Source organism: Delphinapterus leucas, chromosome 1, assembly GCF_059928025.1.
Source record: "Delphinapterus leucas isolate spDelLeu-1000000601 "Yukka" chromosome 1, BTC_Dleu_Yukka2, whole genome shotgun sequence".
Lineage (NCBI taxonomy): Eukaryota > Metazoa > Chordata > Mammalia > Artiodactyla > Monodontidae > Delphinapterus > Delphinapterus leucas.
In genome coordinates this window covers 80,927,117-80,947,468 of record NC_143129.1, presented here as the reverse complement: position 1 = coordinate 80,947,468, position 20,352 = coordinate 80,927,117, and the positions used below count along the sequence as shown (strand labels likewise).

Here is a 20,352-nt window from a genome sequence, read left to right as displayed (position 1 = left end):
CACTCTCCATCCCCTCATTCAATCATGCCTATAATTCCATCCTTAATGGCAAACATTTACTGGATGCTGATTGTGTTCTTGGCACTGTCTGGACTTTGCAGCTTTGTAGGGGTATTTGGGGACAGTACTTCAAGCAGGGAAGCAGGATTCCCATTGGGGGTGGTGCTCCCTTCATTTGGCTAATGGAGCACAAACATAGACATAATATTGTTTGAGACTAATTAGAAAAATGAGCTTGCTTGTTGCTTTTCACTCAATCCCTGTGTACATTGCAGATCTTTTTTTTTTTTTCGGTACGCGGTCCTCTCACTGTTGTGGCCTCTCCCGTTGCGGAGCACAGGCTCCGGACGCGCAGGCTCAGCGACCATGGCTCACAGGCCCAGCCACTTCGTGACATGTGGGATCTTCCCCGGCCAGGGCATGAACCCGTGTCCCCTGCACCGGCAGGCGGACTCCCAACCACTGCGCCACCAGGGGAGCCCCGGGTTGATGTTTTGTAATAATTATGATGCTATCTATGATTAAGCTAAGCCTTTTTTCATCCTGATGGTGACTACATGGAACAATGACTATGTTGGAGAATGATATAGGATTTGATTAAATTTTTTCTTCTTTGGACTCCTTATTTCTTTTGCATGGTGAACATCTGCCATTTGGACATATAGTTTTCAGTGACAGAGGAAAATATGTCATTCTTACTATGGGGAGATAAGTCTTTTTGGGTCTATGAGAAGCATGGAAGAGACACAGTATGATATATGATCAATTTTTTATTTTCAATTTTCATGCAGTTCACTTTTTTTGGATTCTATGTGCCCAAGGTGATTAATGAATGAAGAATAATACAGAGTTCCAATAGAAGGATAATAGAGGCAGGTGTGATGACCCTTAATATTAATATAGCAGCTTTGGCTGACAGAACAGTGATTTTATACTATTGGTTCCTTTGATTTTTTTTTTTTTTTTTTTACAAATATTAATGTACCAATCTGGAGAGGTTCTGAAACTTAACCTCTCGAAAGAAAAATCCTTACTTAACCCCAACCTCCCCAAATACTTATGGTTTTCCAAATTTAGCACTCCATGATATTGCTTTCTCCCATTAACCAGTTCCTAACTATAAAGTTCAAAGCTTCTTATAGAATGAAAAGAAACTATCACTAATGTAAAGAAATAGTGTAACTAATTTTTAAAAAAATGACAAGAAAAGATAACCTCACTGAAAGTATAATGAACATTTTCTTGACTCAAAGTTGTCTTGGTCATTCTCCAATTCTTTGGGTTAATACTTTATTTAATAGTTTCTCACTCATAATAATAGTGTCTATGTGACTGTCCAAACCCCAACCGTTTTGAAATATAATTTGAATGGCCATATGTTGCAAGGTGTCTGTTACTGCCTGTTATATTGGATCCCATAAATGCTCCTATATTCAAATCTGTCCCTGGCTCCCATATGGCTGGAATCATGACTGACACTTTCATCCTGAGAATGACCAAACCCTGACTGTCCATAGTCATAATCTGCACTGCCATAGCTGCCATGTCTCCAACCTTGATCTGAACCATGACTTTGGTTCCTTGAATAGAATGCAGACCATCCTTGGGTGGTCAAAGGCTGTCTACCTGAATCTCCTGAATGTCCTTCTGTGTTGCTAGCCTGACTGATATTTGATTCCTTGTGTCTGCCGCTACCAGAAATAGTTGAGGTATGTCCATGTCCAGTTCCAGAGTGTCTGGAGCTGTCTCTTTCCTGCTCGTGGTGGTGCCCCTGTCTCTGAGTAGTGCTGGACCCTGACTTGCTGTGGCCAGATTCACTCTTCTTGTGTGTGTCTGTCCTACCTTGATGTGACTCTGAGTGCCTAGAGCTGTCTCCTGACTGGCCATGGGAAGACCCATGTTGGTTTCTTGACCTGGACCCAGACCTTCCATGAGTGGTCACAGAATGTCTGCCTGAATCACCTGACTGCCCTTCACTGTCGCTGGACCAACCAACACTGGATTCCCTGTGTCTATTGCTTCCAGATCCAGTTGAGGTGTGTCCATGTCCAGTTCCAGAGTATCTGGATCTGTCTCTTTTCTGCTCATGGTGGTGCCCCTGTCTTTGAATAGTACTGGACCCTGACTTGCTGTGGCCAGATTCACTCTTCCTGTATGCTGATCTCCCTTGATGTGACTCTGAGTGCCTAGAGCTGTCTCCTGACCAGCCATGGGAAGACCCATGTCGGTTTCTTGACCTGGACCCAGACCTTCCATGAGTGGTCACAGAATGTCTACCTGACTCTTCTGACTGTCCTTCACTGTCACTGGACTGACCAACACTGGATTCCCTCTGCCTACTCTTTCTGGATCCAGTTGAGGCGTGTCCATGTCCAATTCCAGAGTGTCTTGAGTTGTCTTTTTCCTGCTCATGGTGGTGCCCCTGTCTTTGCTTAGTGCTAGATCCTGACTCTCCATGGACAGATTCACTCTTCCTGTGTGTGTCTGTCCTCCCTTGATGCGACTCTGAGTGCCTAGAGCTGTCTCCTGACCGGCCATGGGAAGACCCATGTTGGTTTCTTGAGCTGGACCCACACCTTCCATGAGTGGTCACAGAATGTCTATCTGAATCTTCTGACTGTCCTTCGCTGTCACTGGACTGACCAACACTGGATTCCCTGTCTTTCCCACTTCTGGATCCATCTGAGGTGTGTCCATGTCCAGTTCCAGAGTATCTGGAGCTGTCTCTTTCCTGCTCATGATGGAGCCCCTGTCTTTGAGTAGTACTGGATCCTGACTTTCCATGGACAGATTCACTCTTCCTGTGTGTGTCTGTCCTTCCTTGATGCGACTCTGAGTGCTTAGGGCTGTCTCCTGACTGGTTGTGGGAAGACCCATGTTGGTTCCTTGAGCTGGATGGCGACCTTCCATGAGTGATCACTGGTTGTCTACCTGAATCTTGTGAATGTTCTTTGCTGTCGCTGCCCTTACTGATACTGGAAACCTGGTGTGTACTGCAACCGGACTGAAAATCCATAGTCACAGTTTCTTCACAAACTTGATATGAGCCCTTAGGCTCTGATCCTATCCATTTTTCACATTCTCTACCTTTATTTTCGTAACCACGTTCTTCTTCTTTTCCTTCATATTCCCTGATGGGGCTAACACTTGACATGTGACTTCTTTCTTTTAGTTCAGTAGGACTCGCTCTCCTTTTCTTTTCCCTACTTGATTCATGATGTTTCTTCCCAGATCTATTTCTGTGTCCAGAAGTAGCTCTGTCACCTCTTCTTCCTTCCCTTCCAGAACTAGACCCATGTCTGCTTCTTCCTCTTCCTCTTGGGCTCTCTGTTCTATCTTTTTTCTTTCCATCACTTCTTCTTGAATGACTGGACTTTCTTTCTCTTTCTTCTTTATCCTCTTCTTCTGTATCATCTTCATAATGGTATCTATTCTTTTTCTGCTTTTTCCCTAATGTCTTGAAATTCGGTCTCTGGGTATAATAATATGCTTGAGCCAACTTGAATACCATCAGGAAAAACTCTGTAAAGTCTATTTTATTGTTGTGATCTACATCGAGGATATGCATGAAAACATCAGCAGTATCTGGGTCATCTGGATTCTGTATACAAGGAAGAGAGAGGGAAAGTCCATGAGACTGACTCAAATGGGTAATTAAATAATTAAAGTTAACTTAGGGAATATGAATTCTTGGTACAGGAAAGTAGAACCTAATTTTTTCTTTAATAATATTTATCTTGTCCTGACTCAGCAGGGAGCTGTTGGTACTGTCCTAAAAAAAATAAATCTTGGGCTTCCCTGGTGGCACAGTGGTTGAGAGTCTGCCTGCCGATGCAGGGGACGCGGGTTCGTGTCCCGGTCTGGGAAGATCCCACATGCCGTGGAGTAGCTGGGCCTGTGAGCCATGGTCGCTGAGCCTGTGCTTCCGGAGCCTGTGCTCCGCAACGGGAGAGGCCACAACAGTGAGAGGACCGCGTACCGCAAAAAAAAAAAAATAATAAAAAATAAATCTTAAACACTAGTATGGTGACACAAAAAATTTGATGGGGCAAGTTCTTTTTACTTCTTCAAATGTCAGTATTTTATAAATTCCTTAACTGAATTGTCTTTTAGTTGTACCCTCTTTACATTCTTGAAATTAGGGGGAATATTACAATGAATTAACTAACTGTTTTTCACTTATTTGTCACTAAATATTTATATATATTTTTTCACAGTGTGTGTGTGTGTTTGTGTGTGTAGTATATATAGAGATATAAAGAATTTGAACAAATTATATCTGTTTTGAAATAAGATTACATTTGTTCCTCTTCCAAAAGAAACAACTCATAAAGATTTCACAGTAATATTTTGACAGATTGTTTGATGCAGAACAAAAATGATACACCCTTTAATGCTGGCAAATATCTTTTACCTTCAGGATTGGCTGAAACTCTGCTTCCAGAAGTTCCTTCAGCTCTTTTGCACTCAATGTGTCAGTCTCCTTATCTGTTTTTGAATATTCGTGAAATAGTTTGATGATGGCAGTGATGTTTTCCAGGAGAGTAGACATCTTTTGGAAGTATAAGTGAACCTAGAAAAAAATTAAAATGTACTTTTCTTGTATTTATTTTATTTTGTAGGTCATATCAGTTATTGTGATGAATTTCCACATTTATAAACCTACATCTTTCCCTATGTAGTCCAGCTTTAAAATGGAAGATGGCCACGAAAAACTTCTATATATTATCTACATGGTGAATATTAACACAGAGTTTGACTGAGCTACTTACTAAAAAATGCCAACATTTTGGCCTTGAACTCATTCACAGCAGGATTTAGACATTCTCACAGACCTTAGTGTGCTGTACATAAGACACCCTTTTCTGATCTGGCCATTGTCCATAACAGGATTTTAGAAAGGCTACTCGTCAGAAGCAGGAAAATTTACTCATACCAATTTGCTAAAAATCCATTCTCCAAAAGCTAATTTGCTAAATGTATGTTGAGAGACTATTTTCTGCAAGCCAGTTTGTCAAATGGCTGATACAGTCAATGAACAAACATCCTTTCAGTTTACTTTTTTTTTTTTTTTTGGTTTAGATTAGATAGAATGGCTTAATACTTTTTCAATATTATAAAAAAGGTTTGATTGGATCAAATGGCTTTAATAAATTTTCAATATTATAAGAAATATTTTCATTGCAGAACTGTTTACAGTAGCCAGGACATGGAAGCACCCTAAATGTTCACCAACAGAGGCATAGATAAGGAAGATGTGGTGTATATACACAATGGAATATTACTCAGCAATAAAAAAGAACAAAATAATGGCATTTTCAGCAACATGGGTGGACCTAGAGATTGTCATACTGAGTCAAGTAAGTCAGACACAGAGAGACAAATGTCATATGATATCGCTTATATGTGGAATATAAAAAAAAGGGTATAACTGAACTTATTTACAAAACAGAAGTAGAGGCACGGATGTAGAAAGCAAACTTGTGGCTACCAGGGGATAAGACGGGGGAAGGGATAAATTGGGAGATCGGGACTGACATGTACACACTACTATATATAAAACAGATAACTAGTCAGAACCTGCTGTATGGCACACGGAACTCTACTCAATTCTCTGTAATGGCCTATATGGGAAAAAAAATCTAAAAAAAAAAAAAAAAAAGAGTGGCTATACTTAATATGTATAACTGATTGACTTTGATGTACACCGCAAACTAACACAACATTGTAATAAATCAACTATACTCCAATAAAAATAAAAAATAAAAAACAAAAAAATATTTTGTTGACTAGCTTTCATTTTGCCATTTAAGGAATAGCATTTAAGGAATATTCAGTTTATCTCATTGAACAAAGGAATTACTAAACATGTCAACAAATCTAAACGAGCATTTATTATATAAAAGCATTATAATGACTACTTTAGGACTTATAAAACCAGGCAGAAGATGTCCTTGATTTTTATTTCACTGAGAATTTGGAAGCCATAGAAAATAACAGCATGAAAGGCATTACTGTAGTAGTCAGATCTATAGCATTTATGGACCTTAGATTGTTTGGTAAGAGGAAATAGGTACTGATTAATTTTTGACATGGTTAAATATGTATTTTGATAAGTTTATGGATAAGAACTAGAAGGATAGAATTTATAACTTCTAAACCATTAAGAGAAGAAAAAACGGGAATAAAAAAACCTTGATCAATTCAATAGAAGCCGGGGAAAAGAAAATAAAAAGCATAGAAAAGGCAGGATAAACAGAAAATATAAAAGAGTAGAATTAAATATAATTTTATCATTAGTTACAGTAGATGTAAAATAGGCCAGACTTTCTGGTTAAAGGGCAGATTATAAAGATTGAATTAAAAGTACGGTTATAGGCTTTTTACAAAAACACACCTAAGATTTTAAGATTTTTTCAGCTACTGTTATTTGTGGTGATATTTCAGACCTGGACTTAATTGTAATGGCACTGTCTCCAAAATCTCACTCTCAAGGATTTACTCTCTGACTTCCTCTTGTACCCATACTTCAATAATTCTTTAACCTCATTTTTTACTGCTTTATGTACTCACTTCTCTTTTTACCTTGGTTAGACATTATAGTTAATCTACATCATTACTCCTTGCATACACCCTCTGTTTCTTGTCCCACTCTTTCTTGTACTCATTGGCAAAGCCCCAACAGCTTCTTCCTTTCCTTTATCTCAGAAGATGGCCTTGCTTTTTATTTTACTGAAAACTTGGGAGCCATTAGAAGATAATTTCATTTTCCCAATATCTATTCACCCAACCTATTGCATTTGTATCCACATACCTTAACCTTCACTACTGTTTCGGTGGATAAACTATGTGTCTCTCCTCTGTTTCAGCAATGGACCTCACTCTCTTGCCTATTCAAACAATTTGCTTTTGCAGTTGTCCACTTTTTCTCCTACATCATCAATTTCTTTTTCTGTGCTGGATCACTCCCTTCAGCATATATTTATGCTGAAGTGCCTCTTATTAACATCCTCTCCTCCCATCCTACATCTTCCTTTAGAAACCACCTGATTTATCTTTTCACTTTTATAGCAAAACCCCTCAAAAGATATGCCTATATTTCTTCTTTACTTCCTATTTTCTTTCACTCAAATTATCTTTCTCTCTGAAAAAATCCACTAAATCTCTTATGAAGATAAATAAAAGTCCTTTATCTTACTACATCCAACTATCCATTTTCATTTCACATATGCTTGACATATCAGCAGCATTTGATGCAGGTGGCTACATCCTCTTTCAGAGACCCTGTGCTCTCTTGTTTCTCTTCTAACCTCACTGCCTATTTGCTCTTAGTCTCCTCTTTCAGCCCCTAATGTCGATGTGCCTGAGATTGACTCCTTAGTTTCTTTTCTCTATTTATGTTCCCTTGAATGGGGTGGAGGGGGTCTCATCTAGCCCTATAATTTTAAATCCTATGTATAGGTTGACAACTCCCAAGTTTATATGTCCAGCTATAAAGTCTCCTCTAAGCTTGACACGTGTATATCTAAATACCTATCAGATATTTCTATTTGGGCCGAAGAGAGGTCTTAAACCTACCATGTTCAAGATAGAAGTCTTCATTTCCAACTACTTTACCCCACACCTTCTCCTCCCCAGTTATTCCTATCTCGTTGATTGCTCAAGCCACAAACCCGGGAATTAGTCTTGATTCTCCTTTTTCTCACATCCTGTATTTAATTCATCAACGTTTTATTCAGTGTACTTTAAAAATATCCCTGAAACTGGTCACTTTTCCTACCTCCATACTATTGGCCTTATCTAGTAATTAATTTTGACCCATAACAAAAACATGCTGGAGTTTGTATCATCTTGAAGACAAGTTTGTTCCCTTGAACAGTATTTCCCCCTCAACCAGGATGTTCCACCCCATCCAGCTCTCCTAATGAATTGTTTACTTTCTCACCAAAGAGTCTTCAAAGAGTTTTCTGTGCTTTCCCTCACTTTATGTTTACCATTCATTTTAACCCAGTTCTCTCAATTTTCTGTCTCCAAAACACTTGAAACTGATTTGTGTCAAATAACCTATGATCTCCAGGTTGCTAAATACAGTGTTTGGTTCCATCTCATCATCATCTTACTCAACCTCTTGGTGGTGTAAAGTAGAGTTAACCTTTCCCTAACCATTCATGGAATTTTGTTTGTTTGTTTCTTGGATCTCAAGACTACATTCTCCTGATATACCTCTTATCTATTGCCTGCTCTTTCTCAGTATTCTTTGCTAACCTCTCATCTGCTTACTCTCCACATGTTGGAAATCCCCATGGCCCATGTCCATGTATCTATGCACTTAGAAATCTCATTGGATCCCTTGACTTCAGATACAATCTATCTGATGACTTCCAGATTGATACCTCCAAGCATGACGTTACCTTGATTTCTACACTCTTTCATTCACACCTTAATTTATTTAACAAATTTTGAACACCTACCACAGGATTAAGTACTATTTCATGCTTTGGGGATATACTAATAAACAAGATAAATGAGGTGCCTATTCTTATGAAGACAGTAAACAAATGAATGAAGTGATTAGATATTGAGGAGTGATATACATTACCATTAAAATAACAATGGTGCTCTATAGAGTTATGGGGAATGTACTTTAGATTAATCAGAGAAGATTTTGCGGTAAAGAGTATATTTGAGCTTAAAATGGAAAAATAGGAAGCAACTAACCTTGTTGACTAGTTGAAGAATTTTAAGTAAAAGGAACAGTGCAGTAATCCCAACATGGGAATCAACTTGGAATGTTAGTGATATAGAAAAAAATACAACTCCAGAACAAATCAGGAGTGATACACCTTAAATTCAGATTTACAGAAAGGGGTCAGAAAATGATGATCTTCCAAATAGGGTAATATTTATGCATTTTATTCTAAGTGTGATGGGAAGTCACTAAATGATTTTTTTTTGTAACAGAGTAATCTAGTATAATTCAGTTTTTAAGGGATCACTTTGTGGAATGGCTTAGTAGGTTGTTTCAGAGTAAGACTACTTTAAGAATTGAAAGAGAAAAACCATATGATCATCTCAATAGATGCAGAGAAAGCTTTTGACAAAATTCAACACCCATTTATGAGAAAAACCCTGCAGAAAGTAGGCATAGAGGGAACTTTCCTCAACATAATAAAGGCCATATATGACAAACCCACAGCCAACATCGTCCTCAATGGGGAAAAACTGAAAGCATTTCCACTGAGATCAGGAACAAGACAAGGTTGCCCACTCTCACCACTCTTATTCAACATAGTTTTGGAAGTTTTAGCCACAGCAATCAGAGAAGAAAAGGAAATAAAAGGAATCCAAATTGGAAAAGAAGAAGTAAAACTGTCACTGTTTGCAGATGACATGATACTATACATAGAGAATCCTGAAGATGCTACCAGAAAACTACTAGAGCTAATCAATGAATTTGGTAAAGTAGCAGGATACAAAATTAATGCACAGAAATCTCTGGCATTCCTATACACTAATGATGAAAAATCTGAAAGTGAAATCAAGAAAACACTCCCATTTACCATTGCAACAAAAAGAATAAAATAGGAATAAACCTACCTAAGGAGACAAAAGACCTGTATGCAGAAAATTATAAGACACTGATGAAAGAAATTAAAGATGATACAAATAGATGGAGAGATATACCATGTTCTTGGATTGGAAGAATCAACATTGTGAAAATGACTCTACTACCCAAAGCAATCTACAGATTCAATGCAATCCCTATCAGACTACCACTGGCATTTTTTACAGAACTAGAACAAAAATTTCACAATTGGTATGGAAACACAAAAGACCCTGAATAGCAAAAGCAATCTTGAGAATGAAACACGGAGCTGGAGGAATCAGGCTCCCTGACTTCAGACTATACTACAAAGCTACAGTAATCAAGACAGTATGGTACTGGCACAAAAACAGAAAGATAGATCAATGGAACAGGATAGAAAGCCCAGAGGTAAACCCATGCACATATGGTCACCTTATCTTTGATAAAGGAGGCAGGAATGTACAGTGGAGAAAGGACAGCCTCTTCAATAAGTGGTGCTGGGAAAACTGGACAGATACCTGTAAAAGTATAAGATTAGATCACTCCCTAACACCATACACAAAAATAAGCTCAAAATGGATTAAAGACCTAAATGCAAGGCCAGAAACTATCAAACCCTTAGAGGAAAACATAGGCAGCACACTCTATTACATAAGTCACAGCAAGATCCTTTTTGACCCACCTCCTAGAGAAATGGAAATAAAAACAAAAATAAACCAATGGGACCTAATGAAACTTCAAAGCTTTTGTGCAGCAAAGGAAACCATAAACAAGGCCAAAAGACAACCCTCAGAATGGGAGAAAATATTTGCAAATGAAGCAACTGACAAAGGATTAATCTCCAAAATTTATAAGCAGCTCATACAGCTCAATAACGAAAAAACAAACAACCCAATCCAAAATTGGGCAGAAGACCTAAATAGACATTTCTCCAAAGAAGATATACAGACTGCCAACAAACACATGAAAGGATATTCAACATCACTAATCATTAGAGAAATGCAAATCAAAACTACAATGAGATATCATCTCACACCAGTCAGAATGGCCATCATCAAAAAATCTAGAAAGAATAAATGCTGGAGAGGGTGTGGAGAAAAGGGAACACTCTTGCACTGCTGGTGGGAATGTGAATTGGTACAGCCACTATGGAGAACAGTATGGAGGTTCCTTAAAAAACTACAAATAGAACTTCCATATGACCCAGCAATCCCACTACTGGGCATATACCCTGAGAAAACCATAATTCAAAAAGAGTCATGTACCAAAATGTTCATTGCAGCTCTATTTACAATAGCCAGAAGTTGGAAGCAACTTAAGTGTCCATCATCGGATGAATGGATAAAGAAGATGTGGTACATATATACAATGGAATATTACTCAGCCATAAAAAGAAACGAAATTGAGCTATTTGTAATGAGGTGGATAGACCTAGAGTCTGTCATACAGAGTGAAGTAAGTCAGAAAGAGAAAGACAAATACCATATGCTAACACATATATATGGAATTTAAGAAAAAAAAATGTCATGAAGAACCTAGGGGTAAGACAGGAATAAAGACACAGGCCTACTAGAGAATGGACTTGAGGATATGGGGAGGGGGAAGGGTAAGCTGTGACAAAGCGAGAGAGAGGCATGGACATATATACACTACCAAATGTAAGGTAGATAGCTAGTGGGAAGCAGCCGCATAGCACAGGGAGATCAGCTCGGTGCTTTGTGACTGCCTGGAGGGGTGGGATAGGGAGGGTGGGAGGGAGGGAGACGCAAGAGGGAAGAGATATGGGAACATATGTATATGTATAACTGGTTCACTTTGTTATAAAGTAGAAACCAACACAGCATTGTAAAGCAATTATACTCCAATAAAGATGTAAAAAAACAAACAAACAAAAAAACAGCTAGAAAGCTGGTGTGTGTGTGTGTCTGTGTGTGTGTGTGTGTGTGTGTGTGTGTGTGAAGGTGTCATAATGCTACCAAAATTGTGACAATTTATTGAAGCCTACATTCAGACTGGAAGGGAAGTACAGTAATTTGGGGGGTTAAGTAACTGCAGTTTTAAAAAAACTGATGAAAGATATCAAGCCACAGAATCAAAAACTATTATCAACTCCAAGCAGGGTATATAAAAGAAAACCATGCCTAGACACATAGTAAAAACCTTCTGAACACTTAAGACAATGAGGAAATCTTAAAAGCATCCAGAGAAAAAACACATTATCTTCAAAGGAGCAACTGTAAGACCGACAGCTGACTTTTCAAAAGAAATAATGGAAGCCAGGAGACAATGAAATGTTTTCCTCATCTTTCTGTAGGAAAGTAATTTCTGTACTAGAATTCTATACCCAGTGAAAGTATAAAAGAAGAAGAAAGCTTAACTAAGGATATTTTCAGGCAAACAAAAACAAAACCAATCACCAGCAGATCCGGAAAGGAAATAATAAGGAATGATCCTAGTTGGAAGCACAGAGAGGCAGGAAGGAATGAAGGAATGTCAACAGAGTAAGTGTGTGGGGAAATCTAAATAGGTATTGATTGAAAACAACGACAATAATAATATTTTTTAGGATTTATGGTCATGCATAACAATATCACATAAGGCTGGAGGGGGTAAATTGAGTTCAAGTACTATAGGATACTTGAATTGTTTGAGTAGCATTAAAGTAGTTTTTATAATATATTCTAATAAGTCAAGGATAGGTGTTGTAATCCCTAGGGTAAGCATGAAAAGAATAGTAAAAGAATGTATAATTAATAAGCCAATATGACAAAAATTAACTGACAAATATGTAATTCATTCAAAAAAGTCAAGAAGAGAAAAAGAAATGTAGAACAGGTGGGATAATAGAAACCAAGTAGTAATATGGTAGATTTAAACCAAATAGATTTAAACAGTAATAATACTGAGTATGAGTGGACTAAATACTGTAATTTAAAACCAAAGATTGTCAGACTAGATTGAAAGAAAACAAGTACATGATGCCTACAAGAGACACACTTAAATATGATATATGATGGAAAAAGGATACATTATTCAAATACTAAAGGAAAGCTGTTGTTGTTATATTTATATCTGTAGAGTAGACTTTAAGACAAAAAGTATAACTGGAAGAATACTTCATAACAATAAATGATTAGTTCATGAGGAAGATATAAAAATCTAAATTGATATGTACTTAATAACATAGCCTCATAATACATACAAAAAAAATGACAGAATTATAAGGACAAATTGACAAATCTATAATTATAATGGGTAACACACTTCTCTCAGCAACTGATAGAACAAGTAAATAAAAATATTGTAAGGATGTAGGAGAGCTCCACAAAATTATTCATAAAACTTTAATATGTATTGAACATTGCATCTAACAAATCTAGCATACACATCCTACTGAAATGGATATGAGACTTTAAAAAATTTACTATATGCTGATCATAAAGCAAGTTTCAACAAATTTTAAAGGATTGAAATCATGCAGAATTTGTTTTGTACCACAGTGGAATGAAGCTAGATTTCAATGATAGAAAGAAACCTACAAAAATGTCCAATGTTTGGAAATTAAGCACTAACTTCTAAATAACAAATAGGTTATAGAATAAATTACAATGGAAATTAGAAAATATTTTGAACTAAATGAATATGAGAAAAATATGAAATAGCAAAACTTGTGGGATACATTCATTCCATGCCTAAAGAAAAATTTATAGCTTAAATACATATATTAAAAAAGAAGAAAGGCTGAAAAATCAATAACCTAACCATACACCTCAAGAAGTTTGAAAAACAACAACAAATTCTGCCCAAAGAAAGTATACTAAAGGAAATAATAAAGGTAAGAACTGATATTAAATAGAAAACAAATTTAGAGAACCAAAAAGCCAAGATTTTTGAAAAATTAATAAAACTAAGAAACCCTGAAAAATTAAGAAAAGAGGAGGAAGGCATAAGTAACCAATATCAGGAAAATAAAAGGGGGCATTGCTTTAGATTTTACAGATATTAGAAAGGTAAGTGCATATTATAAAAAACATTAACCAAAATTTTTGAAAATTTAAATGAAATAGACACATTTCTAGAAAAATGCTTCTTATGCAAATGAAAACAACAAGAAATAGAAAACCTAAATATTCCTATATCTATTAAAGAAATTAAATCTTTTTAAAAAAAGAAATTAAATCTTAAATGAATACATATTCCATGTTGGGGGGAGGGGTGACTACAAATCAGATGGCTTTACTAGTGAATTTTATTTAATGTGTAAGAAATAAATAACCCTAACATCATACAGATTGTTTGAGGGAAATGGCAAAGGGGGAACACTCATTTTATGAATCTAGCATAACCTCAGTACCCATAACCTGACAAGAATATTACAAGAAACAATTTTCAAGACAATTTCCTTCATAAATATAGATGCAAAAATCTGAAAGAAGATAATAAACTGAATCCAGTGTTGTACAAAAAGAATATACATCATACTTAAGAAAATTTTAATCCAAAAATTCAAGTTTGGTTTAACATTTGAGAACTGATTAACTACTCTGATAGAATACTGGGGAAAAATTCTATGAACCTCTCAACAGATGCAAAAACACATTTGATAAAATCCAATATTAATTTTTCTTTATAAATAAAAGGTATCAATTATATCTATGAAGATGCTATAGCAAACATCATACTTAATGGTTAAATGCTGAAAACTTTTCTCTCTGAGTTTGGGGATGAGATCAGTACACCTGCTAATATCCTATTCAACATTGTATTGAAGGTCCTAGCCAGAGCAACAGTTAAGACAAAGGATGAAAAACAGAATAATTGGAAAGGAAGTAACAAAACTGTCATTACTGAGAATGATGTGTCTTCTGTATATAGAACAATTTTCTACAGTGTCTAAAATTTATATTAAAATATGGGGGTCCAGGATTAGCCAGGACAACATTGAAGAAGACCAAGTTTGTGGACATACCGGATGTCAAAGTACATTATAAAAGAAGACAGCGTGACATCAGTGCAATGCCAAGCAAATGGATAAATGAAAGGTAAGAGTCCAAAATCAGACCTATATCATTATGCACATTTAATTTATGAAAAAGATTGTGGTGAGAGTTGTCAGGGAAAGGCTGGTCTTTTGAATACATGGTGCTGTGTTAATTGAATTCCCATATGGAAAAATGAATTTGTTCCCAGGTGGATTTTACATATAAAAAGATAAAGGAGACAACATAGGAGAATATCTTCAAGAACTTGGGGTAGAGTAATACTTCTTAAATAGAACTCAAAAAATATTAATGATAAAGAAAAAGATGGATTAATTGGACTGCATTAAAAATAGGAGTGTCTGTTTATTCAAAGACTCTATTAAAGGAGAGAAGGAAAGCCATTGAGTGGGAGGATATATGCAACACATTTAACCAATAAAGGACTCTATCCTGAATATAAAAATAACTCCTATAAATCAGTACAAAAAATACAGACAACCCAATAGAAAAATGGGTAGAGAGCAGAGGAGCTTTACAAAACAGGATATCCAAATGGCTAATAAACACAAAAAGTTAACCTTGTTAATCATCAGGGTAATACAAATTAAAATTACAGTGTGAGACAGTAGTACCCCCACCAAAATGACAAAATAGACAAAAGGGAAAAAGAATCCTAATTCCAAATATTGGTGAGAATATGGAGAAACTGAATCTTTCATACACTGCTAGAAGGAACATAAACTGGCAGAAGTACTTTCAAAAATTGTTTGGTAATACCTAAAACCAGTAATTTACTCCTAGGAATGTTCCCAGTAGAAATATATACACATTTGTAACCAAAAATCATGTACAAAAATGTTCATAGCCCCATTATTTATAATACCTCCCCAAATGGAAACAACCCATATATCTATCAATAAAAACAATAAATAAATTGTGGTATTTTCATATAATAGAGGTGGGAGTGAAGGATAGCCTCGACTAGGATGGTAGTGGTGGACAGGGAGAAAGATGGATTGGCACGTCTTATAGTCAGAGTTCGTTGGTCAGGGTGATGAATCAGTGTGGTGTAAAGGAAAGATTGGAATCATGCATAACTTCTAGATTTTGGTTTGAGCAAAGAATTATTTCTCTAGGTCGTCACAAATCATCGAGTTGATCTCCATGTGCTATGCAACAGCTTCCCACTAGCCATCCATTTTACATTTGGTAGTGTATATATGTCAATGCCACTCTGTCACTTCGTCCCAGCTTCGCCTTACCCTCCATGTCCTCAAGTCCATTCTTTACGTCTGTGTCTTTATTCCTGCCCTGCCACTAGGTTCATCAGTACCGCTATTTTAGATTCTGTATATATGCGTCAGCAGATGGTATTTGTTTTTCTCTTTCTGACTTACTGCATTCTTTTGTTTTTTTTTTTTTTCGGTACGCGGGCCTCTCACTGTTGTGGCCTCTCCCGTTGTGGAGCACAGGCTCCGGATGCGCAGTCTCAGCGGCCATGGCTCACAGGCCCAGCTGCTCCGCAGCGTGTGGGATCTTCCCAGACTGGGGCACGAACCCATGTCCCCTGCATCGGCAGGCAGACTCTCAACCACTGCACCACCAGGGAAGCCCCCTAACTTACTGCATTCTTTATGACAGATTCTAGGTCCATCCACCTCACTACAAATAACTTAGTTTTGTTCCTTTTTATGGCTGAGTAATATTCCATTAGGGAGGCACAAGAGGGAGGGGATATGGGGATATATGGATACATATAGCTGATTCACTTTGTTGTACAGCAGAAACTAACACAACATTGTAAAGCAATTATACTCCAGTAAAGACGTGGGGAAAAAAAAATTCTCACTATTTCTATTACGCTGTCATCTCTCATCTAAACTGCAGTCCATCTCCCTGCTCCCACCATTGCCTATTATCCTATTTTCCACATAGCAGCTCAGAATGATCTTTTTACTCCTCCTGCTTAATACTCTCCAGTGGCTTCTCATATACTTAAAATGATGTACAAACTCTACTGTGCCCCTGTTTACATGGTCTACCCCTGTCTAGCTCTGTGACATCACCATATACCACTGTTCCTCCTGTTAAACATGCTCTAGGCACACTAGCTTCTTTTTGTCCTTTAAAGCAAGTTTACTCCTGCTTTAGAATCCTCTCATTTGCCTTGACTGGTTTCGTCTGTCATTAAGATCCCTGCTCAAAAGATAATTCCCCGAGGGGCATTTTCTAGCCCTCCAATCTAAAGTACTCTCCTCCTATTACTTTACCATATCACTCTCTTATTTTCTTCATTGTTCTTATCACTATTTGAAATTTTTATTCATTTATTGTTACTGAAAGTCTCCCCCTACTAAATGTAAGCTCCCAGGAGTAGGGAGTTTACGTTTTTCACTGCCACATAATCAGTCAAGAGCAGCACTTGGCAAATAGAAGGTAGTTAATATATACTTGTTCAGTGAATGGATAAATAGATAATCCAGCGGTATTAAGAGAGTAGCCTTGCGGAAAGCAAAGTTATGCCCTCATTTTCCTTCTATGTCAAAATAAACTTTTAGTAAAGTTGCCACTAAAAATAAAGAACCCCAAACATCCAGAACTTGTGGCCTCAGACCACACATACATCCAGATCTCCACCTTGCTTAAGAGCAAGTAGACAAGGTTAGATGTATTTCCTCTTACTTACTTCCTTCCTTCACCAGAAGAGCAAGTAGAATGTAGCCTGAAGGAGTTTGCTGTGTGCTGAAGTCTGGGATAATGGCCTTTTTATAGCAGGTCCATCCAGGGAGGAGCCATCTTCTGTAGGTTGGTCTGATTCATTCCTAACCAAACCCAGATCCACCCATATCTCCACCTCTATTATTTCTCTAGCAATGTGTTTGCTTCCCAACTTCTTCATGTCCTCATCTGTACTTGTTTTGCCAAGTTCCAAATTTAGCTTTACATTATTCTCATATACTGGCGATTTTATGGAAGGTACACTTTGGCTAGCATGGGTTCTTAGTGTGCAGGGTCCACAACTTCTAGGTTTTGTTGTGGTTGTTGTTACCCCTGCTTTGAATGGTGGGTGGTTGATAACTATCTATTGATAAGTGTACTTCCTTACCCTTGTCTCTAGAGAAGTAGAATATACATTTCTGAAAAACTTAAATTCAATTTATATTTAAGCAAACATCACAAGCACCTACCTGCATGTCCCTTTATATCTATGAATTCCATCTCTGAATCCTGAGAGAACTTGCCATGATGAATGTTGATCTTCTACAGAGTATGCAATTCAGAGAAGGTAGGCAAATTTAATTTTGACTTTCCAAAAGTGAACAAGAAAGTGGGCTCTTGAGTTAGAAGCAGTGATCACTCTGAGCTGGCATGAACTTATTGGGCAAGAATCATTAATCTTATTTTCAAGTTTATTACATTGGGGTATCAGAGACATGCTCTATTTACTCTTCCTGTGGGTTAAACTGTGGGTTTTCTCACTAACCTCGTAAATATACAGGAGACACCTATCTTTGGCCTCTCTCTTAATTTCCAGACTGTATGTCGAACAGATTACGTTTCCTTTTGGATGTCCCCTAATTAGTTCAGTCCATACTGTTCAAAACTGAACTCATTATCGTGCCTTATACCAAAATATACCATCCTCCAGAGGTCCACAAATTGGTCAATGACATCTCCACCCACTGAGTGTCTAAAACCCCGCAAAGTCATTTTCCATTTCTCCCTGTCTTTAGCCCTCATGCGAATGTCATGACATGTCACTTTTACCTAGACTAGTATTCTTAATATGCAGGCCTGTTCTCTATATCTAGTGCAGCAATTTTAGTTCTAGACCTCACCATCTTTGGATTGGACATTAATAAAAAGTGTCATAACTAGCCCCTCCATTATTAGCCTGCCTGATTCATCTTTTACTCTTATCATATCATTCCTTCTGGTGACTCCTGCTTCCCTGGAAAATTCCAAATTTCTTTACTTGACATATAAGCCCCTTCACAGTAGGAATGAATTTGTATCTTTTTAGCTGCTTCTCTTATCACCTGTATTTTATGGGAAAGTCACTCTAGCCTGATCCACATTTCTCGCATGTTATTTTAATGGTCCACCACTGTTCAGATTCTCTACATGCTGTCCTTACTACCTGGGGGAGTCCCTCAACCTTAGCTTCTCTTTATCCTTTAAGATCCTCCAGAATCACCACGTCCTTCATAAAGCCTCACCTTACGTCTCCAGATGGATCGCTGTTCCCACACATACTCTGTATTCATCTCTCTTATAGCACTGGTGATATTTTATTTTAATTATTTACTTATGTGTCTGTAGTGCCCAGTGCCCCATTTTTTTTTTTTTTTTTTTTGGCGGTACGCGGGCCTCTCACTGCTGTGGCCCCTCCCGTTGCGGAGCACAGGCTCCGGACGCGCAGGCTCAGCGGCCATGGCTCACAGACCCAGCCGCTCCGCGGCACGTGGGATCCTCCCAGACCCGCAGTGCCCCATTTTGTGTTTCTTCTCACCCTGATATTGACTGGGTCTTGAATCATCTTTTGTGTTCTTGGGCCCTGTAATAGTTCCTGAGACATGATCAAATAAATGCAAGGGTGGGATGGTTGTGGGGGTGGGGGTGGGTGGAGAGGTGATCTTGTTTTAGAGTCAGTGAGGTATTCATATGCCTGAATTTTAAAAACTTTGTTTAATGCCCTCGTTTTTAACCTTAAGAGACCACCAGTTCTTTCTTTTCTTTTGTGAAACATTAGTTAACATCCACAGAACACAGGTCTTCATTTTCTCCTCTTTTCTTCCTGGGTTTAATTGTCTTTTTGTGCCAGGACTTATTGTTATTGTCTCTCTCTTACCAGGCTATAATAATAGTAGTAATCTGTATTGCATGCCCATCACGTGCCAAGAATGTGCTAAGATTTTGCAGGTATTTCTTCTAACCTTCAGAACAGCCCTGTGAGGGCATTATTATTACCCGTAATTTCGAGATGAAGAAACTGATAATGACGGGGCGCACAAGTTTACCCAGCGAGTAAGTTACAGACCAAAGAGTCAGTCCCAGGTCATTCTCACTCCAACTCCCACATTACTTCCAGTACACCACATTGCTTTGGGTGTGAGCTTTTCTTCTTTTTTTCTTAGCTTTATTTATATTTTTAGTAATTTAAACTGGTTTCTCTCAAAGTGCCCTATGTCCTGGGTGACCTTAACTGTGGAAATCGTTTGCAGGGCCAGCAGTGTGAGTGAGCTGAGAAAAGTGGAGTCTAGAGAGTGGCAAGGATGGGGTAATCTGGGATCTGATGTTTCACGCCCAGAGGACACAAATCTTACAGGTTCCTATCAGTATAGAGGGCAGTCCTAGTAGTCTGCTCCAGGATTGTTTTCTTGACCATGTTATGATCATTATATTCCAACCAATAACTTGCATGAAAATGTGGGCAGAGGGACTTCCCTAGTGGCCCAGTGGTTAAGACCCCACGGTTCCAATGCAGGAACCGTTCAGGTTCCTTCCCTTGTCGGGGAACTAAGATCCTGCACGGTGCAGCCAGAAAAAAAGAAAAAAGAAAAACAAAAGAAAATGTGGGCAGATGGCAAATATTTTTAGGATAGACTGAAGATCCAAGGAGATTTTAGCATGTCACACAAATAGCTCAAATTTAATAAAAGTGAATCTTACTGAAGTAAAAGTAAGATTCTGACTTTGGTTCTAAATTAAACTTCCCAAGGACAGGGTAGAAGCCATGAGTAAAAGAAGGGGTATTGTGGTAGTGGCAGTGTGATGTAGTAG

General features: G+C 37.7%; 1 protein-coding gene across 2 annotated transcripts; it reads right to left on the bottom strand.

Moving 5' to 3' along the window:
* Window positions 1–945: 945 nt before the first annotated feature.
* Window positions 946–17,322, bottom strand: LOC149750632 (uncharacterized). 2 transcript variants are annotated; one of them, XM_089915376.1, is made up of 3 exons: window positions 17,255–17,322; window positions 4,415–4,573; window positions 946–3,601 (listed from the first exon to the last, which is right to left on the bottom strand). In XM_089915376.1, exons 2-3 carry the CDS (start codon window positions 4,550–4,552, stop codon window positions 1,394–1,396), a joined length of 2,346 nt encoding a protein of 781 aa, XP_089771502.1. In that variant the 5' UTR covers window positions 4,553–4,573; window positions 17,255–17,322; the 3' UTR covers window positions 946–1,393. The 2 variants fall into 2 exon arrangements, with proteins under 2 accessions (XP_089771502.1, XP_089771505.1); XM_089915379.1 differs by lacking the exon at window positions 4,415–4,573 and having other exon boundaries at window positions 17,255–17,301.
* Window positions 17,323–20,352: the final 3,030 nt, after the last annotated feature.